The sequence below is a fragment of the Mycothermus thermophilus genome (genome assembly GCF_041956435.1).
Source record: "Mycothermus thermophilus strain CBS 625.91 unplaced genomic scaffold VTJ04scaffold_1, whole genome shotgun sequence".
Taxonomy (NCBI): domain Eukaryota; kingdom Fungi; phylum Ascomycota; class Sordariomycetes; order Sordariales; family Chaetomiaceae; genus Mycothermus; species Mycothermus thermophilus.
In genome coordinates, this window is record NW_027191427.1 from 2,662,671 (window position 1) to 2,670,143 (window position 7,473).

A 7,473-nucleotide genomic window follows, 5' to 3' on the forward strand; every position below is an offset into this window, starting at 1 on the left:
TTCGACTCTTGTTCTCGAAAACACCAGCTCAACGCGTTCTCGAGTGCCTATTACCTCTCGACACGCACTCCACTGCCCTCTCTGTTTTCTCTCATCCACAATTTTGTCCAGAACCCGAGGACCTTCCACGTCCTCTCCCCCCATCCACAATGTCCACCAAACGCATACTTCACTGGTACGAGACTGAGGCCGATGCCCAAGTCATCAACAGGAACCAGTGGAACCTCCAGCTTGCCCAGAGTGTGCTGCGTGAGGTCGGCGAAAGCCCGCGAACCAACGTCGTTTGGCGATCATTGAGCTGTCCGCGCAACGACTCAAGCACCACTATCGAGTGGCAGATTGACCACTACGCATTGGGGTGGACCTTCACAGAACCTCAACTGGGCCAAAAAGTCCTAATTAATGGTAATACGTGGCAACCCTGCAAGAAGGGGGAGTCCTACAACCTTGATGAAGAGGGCCGCTGGGAGAGGTCCCAGACACCGGGCGACCCAGACTGGCTCAATATCGGAGTCATCAAATATCGATACCCAAATGATCCGAATTTTCCTGGAATCCACATCGTCGTGGGCATCAAGAATGAGATTACAGGCGGATATGAGCCCATCTTTTTTGATGAAACCCCGCTTCCGCCGCAGTCATCAGCAAAGTGTATGTATTAAGAACAATGTCTTGATAAGATTCCGGCTTGCTAATAACTGATCTCAGACCAGCCGACAGACAGGGTGACTTGGTGGTTGGATTACGGTTACCGTACCGGCGTATTAATATCACCATCCTCTCCCGCAAGGTTGTCTTCGATTTTGCCAACCCAAGAGTTCCTGGAGACGGTAGGCTTGGCTGGACCTTCACCTACCGCATCAATGTGCCCCCAGCTGAGCAAGGATGGTCTATTACGCCTGGTTTCCCGCCCAACATTCCCAAGCCTATTCCTCCTTTTCCTCAACCCCCATCCACAATGTCCACGAGCCGGGCTTTGCACTGGTACGAGGACCCGATAGCTGCTGAGACTATCAAGCAGTACTCCATGAGCCTTCAAATCGCCAGGCCCGTGAAGAGTGGGAATGAAAAGCACCCGATAACCAACGTCATTTGGCGGTCGTTCCAGTACACCGCACCCAGCACCACGATCGTGTGGCAGGACGACTACGCCCTTGCATGGACCACTGATATACCCGGAGCCGGAGGCCATTTCGCGATTCACGGCGGATGGCAACCCTGTCGGAAGGGCGAGTCCTACGATCTCGGCCATTCCGGCAACTGGGTTCCCTCTCACACGCCAGGCGACCCAAGCTCGCTCAACGTCGGCGTGATCTACTATAATCCTGATCCCCTCTATGGCATCCGTCTCGTCGTGGGTCTCAAGTATGAGACTACGGGGGACTATACGCCCATCTTCATCGACCCCGTCGTCCTTCCGCCAGGGTCAGCAGCGGCTTGTACGTATTAAAAACCCATCATCTCGATCTGCTTCTTGCTATTATGAATATTCATATTGATAACTCCCATCATCCTCCAGACCAGCCGCTCGACGAGGCAAAGTGGTGGTTGCAAGCCGGCGGTGACCGCACCGGCGAGGTCATTGAAAGCAGTGCCAGCCACGATTCTATGACATTTGACTTCACGAACCCAAGCGACCCCCTAACCGGCCGGCACGAATGGTCCACAACCTACCGCTTTGCTCCCGTCATCGACGAAGGGGGGTGGTCCGTTACGCCTGGTCTCCCGCCCAACGACTTCTTGGATTTTGCCCCGCTGGTCCATATTAATAGCGATCTCTTCCACGTCTCAGCAAAGACACGCAGTTCGACCACTCTCCAGGAGGTCATTCCCACTTGGCTCGTTCTCTTCACCCCACCGATAGATCCCCCATCGATGAAGAATGTCCAGGTGGCCTTGTTTAACGAGTTGCGCAAGCACTACCAGGGCTATAATCTCCATGTTGAATGGCTTCACTATCCTGATGGCTCCAAACTGAAGGTCATGATTGGGCCTCCCCCGAGCGAGACCAACAATACCGACTCCAACACGCCCTCTGATCTCGTCTCGGGGACCGGCGTTGAACCCAGGGTGGCCATTGAAAACGCTCTCAAAACCCTGGTTGCCGAGGGCTTCCTCCCGGATTACGAAAGCTGGGTAATTGTGTATGATGCCTCAGAAAACCCCTCTGCGCCAGTGAGTGAACCGGCGGAGGTTGTGGCAGCGTGACTGGGACTGTATTACTTCCTACCCCTCGCTCTCTCGGTCAGTCAAACTGGAGTTCTACTTACGAAGGCTGGGATAGCTTGAAGAGCTTCCGCTCACTTTTGCATTTTTGATTTGGGCATAAGATGAAAGAAGGAGTGGAATGCGTCTCGAATAAACCTATATTTTGTCTAGGTGCTGTTTTCACCCATCCTGAAGCAGAGAGATATCGTTGTCCGATTGAATGAGTTCCACGTTGGATGTTTATAAATAACACAGGGAGCGACGAGGCTCTGATGATCCGTAATTACTCCATAGGTACTCATTCATGCTCTGCCCTTTTGCCAAGCATGTTGGATGTTGAGGAAGTGTAAATGGAAATGATTTGGGCTAGATTATGGGTAATTCCCAACAGTTTGGCTCGTTTACCCATCCACACTGCACTTTTCTCGGCCTAGTTGCTTCAAGTGGTTGGAGAGCCTTGCATGGCGGCCTGGGCTGAGCTGCTGCGACCGTAAGCGCCAACACACTTGGCTGCAGGACAACTTAAGGGCTGGGAAAAATATAACGGAATAAGGGCCTGTTCACAATACACACAATTCGTTTAATATAATATCTGGACCACCCTCCCTAGCGTGGCCACTGGCGTTTATTCTTCAACCCTCTTACGCCACTCATACCACCGGACATCTCGTTTTTGCAAGCTCCCTTTTCTACGCATTGCACAGTGGAAGGAACAACAATACCAGACATAATAGCATAATTAAAGGGCGGTCACTTGTCGAAATGTCGCGGTACGAAGTGTTGGAATCGGACCTTGACGAAATTCCACGGAGACGTCGTCAGCCTACTTTCCCACCGACGTATCGAGTTCCCAGTCCAGTGAAATATAGGCCGCATTATGCATCTCAAGCTGTTCAAGATGGTATTAATGGCAGACCGGAAATCCTAATTACATACGGCGGAAAGAAAAGACGAGATCATCGCGGCGGTCGGCGCCATCGACGGCGCTTTGAGGACTATGAGGGCAGCAGCGATGATGGGGATTATTACCCCCCCAACCTGAGGCGACATCATCACGACCGTGCTGTCATGCTCGAATCTACGAGACGGGGCAGCTCATGCGACTCGTTTGACGGGGGCTACCCGGAGGCTGCTGGTGTCGACTGGGCACATGACGCGATTTACGACGTCGTCATGGATGAAGACACGCTGCCGAAGTCCAGGCCTCTCTCAGAATGGACTCAGCCCAAGGCGAGGTTGGGCGACCCCGTATCAACTCACGTTCCAAAGCCGCGGACAAGGAAAAGACCCGCAGCCTCCCAGAAACCGGCGCATACTTTGACGGGGAAGCAATCCCAGGATGATGCTGAAAGATCACCCACGAGCGGATTACACGATGTTAATAGCGGCATAACGACGGAGCTTGTTGTGGTCCACTCAATCGAGCATAGGATTTACAGGTCGGGCCGTGAAAGTATTGTTTTGATTCCTTCTCCACAACAAACCCGGTCCAAATCGGCCAACCAAGAAGCACCGAGGCCTTTGTTTCGATGGCTGTGAGTGTACCCCTGGCCATCTCCCTCCACTATCCAGCTCCCACCGGGTTGGGTATTAATACCTTAATGTAATAGGCGTGTGGCAGATACTAAGTCTAGGACAGTCATCTTCAACAACATTCACCCACGAGCAGCCCGTTCGACGCTTTCCGGCTTCTTGAGGTGTGTCTCGGACCTGAGTTATTCCCCACGTTTGACCTCCACCCAACAACATTCAACTAACAATGGGGGCACGAAAGGGGATTGTTCTGAAATGCCCATTCATGTCGACCAAAGTGCGCAATCTTGCCTCGACTTTCCTTCACTGGGTCATCAGGAGCTTCAAACCCCCTGGTGACAACCACATTGTAAATTTCAGTTATCCCCCTGCTGAAGGCATGAAAGGTTCACCATCACCGTTTCTCACCTTGTCGATGCGAAACTTTCTCATGTTTGGGCAAATGTCGGAACCGCAGGCGTACACGAAAAATCTGCTGGCTCTTGCCCGCCATTATGATGTGCCACGGGACGACGAGCTCAGCCAGGTGGCGCGGAAGATGGGTATAGGAAACAACGGTGACGTTCTCAAAGTTGGAACATTCTGGACGTTTACCATCGGTCCAGGTATGACCCTCGTCTCCCTATTGGATCCGCTTCCCTCCAATGCGAAACTGACAACTTGGTTGTCAAGGTATTCTCATCACTCTTAGTTGCTTGTCATTAGCCGAGATCATTGACCGTGGCTTGGTTGAGATGGACAACAAAGCCAATGGCAGCTTTTATACAGTTAAAGTGGTGATGCTCGACGACGAGGAGGCTAGCTTCCGGCTCGTCATTGACACCGACTGCAGCTAGGTGGTAAGCAACATCGTCATTTCCATGCCTATGGCTTCAGATAGTCCTAGTCAGTCATTAAGAGAGCGCCTTTACCTGACCTCTGCTCACAGGCCTTCCATCAACGTGCCGTTGCTGTCGCCACATCGGAGATTGGGACCCGTAATAACAGAGAATATAAGCTCGGGTATCAACCTGATGCCTCAGACCCAACGATAGTACCCCTGGGTGGGAGAGAGTGGTTAGAGTTGATGGTCTCAGGTAAAGTTGGGTCGACATTGTTCTATCTGTTCCCCAGCGAAGATCCTCCTCGAAGTCGACAACCAGATTCACACCTTTCAAGACCACCCACGCCCTCACCTCCACCACCCGTCAACCGATCGCGTCCACGGTCACGACCACGGCCGCCACCTCCTTCAAGAATGAGACCATACACTTCATCCCGAAGCTCATCGTCCAGTCCCGACTCCAGGAGGAGGAGCTCCTCCATGTCGTCTGACAGTGAGGTAGTCTGGTGTAAAGGTAAAAGGAAGAAACGGCCTCGGCCACCTAGGCCTGAAGTTATTCATAGGATCCCAAGCTTTTCATACCAGCGAGACAATCCCGAAATTGTCATCGAGCCTCCGAAGCTGGCTGAGCAGGACCCTTATGGACAGAGTGAGATACAATCTGGCGTCAATCCTGCCACAGAACCAGCCGCCGCAACCGAAAGAGACCAAGCGCCAACTGAGCTTGACATTGGCACAGTCCCCTTCCTCACCTGGAATGTCAGAGGGGGACACAAGAATCAAAAAGACATAGATCCCAACAATGTTGCAACGCCCACAACCCTGATACGCATCCTGGACAACATTCATAAGTCATTATGCTCCAGGGACGAGAGGTTGTCCAAGATTTATTCCCGGTCTTTCAAGTGCACGCTTGATGACCTGAGGAACCGCCACGCTACCTTGATGCCGGAGGAAGCATGCACACCACAGGAGGCACCAACCACCAACTTTTCAAATCCTCGCGGCGAGGATGATAGGATGCCAGGGACGCCTTTCCAAACCAGCTCTGCCTCCACCGAGGCTCAACAGAAACCTCTTCATGAGACCCAAGCAGATGAGCAACTCCCGCAGGACAAGGATTCGAAGCTTGGTCCAATGGGTTTGGTTATATCGTTGATCAAGGAGTTGGTCGAAAAAGCGCACGACTTTTTCTATGACTTCTTACCCAAGGACGATACGCCCAGTCATATTTTGTGTGAGAGATACTGGGGCGCGGTGGATACGATCATCCGGGTACGTCTCTACGATGTCAGAACGCTTGATGACAGGTAATATGTTCCAGGTTGTTAACATATACTGACTCGGGAATTACGCGGACCGTTAATAGCAACTCCTCTGGCTGGCCCAACACTCAACGCCGGTATGGTCTGTCCGGAAGAATGCCGTCTTCCCAGACCTGGGGCTCGACGGCGTGACAACCTCGAAGAAACAAATTCCCGAGTGCCCAGTCTGCTCTCAAGGCCACGAGTACTCCAGCGCATCCGAGGCGCTCAAACATCTCCACGACGTCCACTTGACATGCCCACTGGATAAGGACACCGATACTAATGCCTCATCGACGGGGTGCCCAGCTGACGATCCGTGCTTCGCCTTTCTCGAGACACCCGTGACCTCAGGCGATCCTCAGACGGAGTTCCAAAGCACGGCGGACCTGGATGCCAGAGTGTTTCTTGACTCTCTGAAGGGGTTTCTTGTTAGATTTAGGCTTCTCCAACAACAAGTCGCGAAACCCAGCAAGAGACCCATCGTTTCGCAAGACAAGGACGCATCACAGCAGCCGACAACGCCGGGGACAGCAGCGGTTTCCAGTAACGCTGCTGCAACACCAAGCCGGCCCAAGCTCCCCCGGAGTTTGGTATATGCTTTCGAGGATCTGGTCGCCTCCCTTGTGGTCACCGCGAGGATCATGGGTGCGTTGAACCGGGCCGCTCTCGTTCATGGATGGGAAAAACATTGGCCCGGTCGCGTACGAAATGGCATCCAACGGGCGAGATATTTGCGTCAATACATTTTGTGGTGCCTCTGTGGCCATCTAGGCCGGGCCGAGTTTGACGTATTTGACATCCCAGCCGTGGGGAGCGAGGATGAAGCTGAGGATGATGAGAATGACGACGATACAGACAAGACTCTTTGGATCAGGGGCTGCGATGCCATGTCCTTCGCCAGGGTTCTCTCGATGTCCATCTTGAGGACCTCGATCTCGGCGCCTCTGACACAGCGGGTGGCTACCGTCTCTGACAAGAATGGGACAGATCCCTCGAAGGATGATAACATCGTCATTAACAGCGAAACTCTCGATGACATAGTGGCTATGTACACCGAGTATTGCCAGGAGCTACGCTCCGAGGCGACGCGCCGCCCTCGAAAGAGCCTGTTCCTCGACATCACGGCGCTGTTGGACGAGCTCCATTTCCTTTGGGTTATGGTTAGGACGGGCCTGAAAAGAGTTGATAAGTGAGAAACATACCTATTCACTCCCATCGCCTGCCCCGCCTGTCTATGTGCTGTCCGCGCTGACATGCCAATTTTGAAATAATTACTAGGCACCTCAAGGAGATCGACACTGTCATCAAGGGTTATTCGCGTGTTCGTAGTCCGTTTGGAGTACCGATGCTCGCCCCCGTGGAACGCGAATGCATGTTGCGCGAACTGGATGCCTTGAGGGAGGCCTTCGAGGAACTCGACAATCTCTTTGAGTTCGCCAAATCACTCAAGAACCGGGTGGCGCAGATGATCGAGGTGTTGAATGAAGCCAATGACAAGAGCATTCGTACATTTACCGCAGTCACCGTGATTTTCTTGCCTATGTAAGTGATGTTGGCGCCGATTCTAACCCGTCTCTCGTTCAACAAAAAAAAAAAAAAAAA

At 52.6% G+C, this 7,473-nt stretch overlaps 3 protein-coding genes across 3 annotated transcripts in view; all 3 read left to right on the forward strand.

Annotated features, from left to right (window-relative positions):
* Window positions 1-149: 149 nt before the first annotated feature.
* On the forward strand, window positions 150-2,208 carry VTJ04DRAFT_989 (uncharacterized protein; the record flags this gene model as incomplete). The annotated part of the gene is made up of 3 exons (XM_069368485.1): window positions 150-651; window positions 714-1,439; window positions 1,520-2,208. 3 exons carry the CDS (start codon window positions 150-152, stop codon window positions 2,206-2,208), a joined length of 1,917 nt encoding a protein of 638 aa, XP_069223598.1.
* Window positions 2,209-4,120: 1,912 nt separating this feature from the next.
* Window positions 4,121-4,577, forward strand: VTJ04DRAFT_990 (uncharacterized protein; the record flags this gene model as incomplete). The annotated part of the gene is made up of 2 exons (XM_069368497.1): window positions 4,121-4,346; window positions 4,414-4,577. 2 exons carry the CDS (start codon window positions 4,121-4,123, stop codon window positions 4,575-4,577), a joined length of 390 nt encoding a protein of 129 aa, XP_069223599.1.
* Window positions 4,578-5,509: 932 nt separating this feature from the next.
* The window catches only part of VTJ04DRAFT_991 (uncharacterized protein), a gene marked incomplete at both ends in the record, with an annotated part of 3,212 nt that continues 1,248 nt past the window's right edge, over window positions 5,510-7,473 (forward strand). The window contains 4 exons of the mRNA XM_069368508.1: window positions 5,510-5,839; window positions 5,934-6,516; window positions 6,643-7,060; window positions 7,150-7,413. Of these exons, the coding sequence (XP_069223600.1) occupies window positions 5,510-5,839; window positions 5,934-6,516; window positions 6,643-7,060; window positions 7,150-7,413 (1,595 nt within the window). The remainder of the gene's footprint in view (window positions 5,840-5,933; window positions 6,517-6,642; window positions 7,061-7,149; window positions 7,414-7,473) is intronic.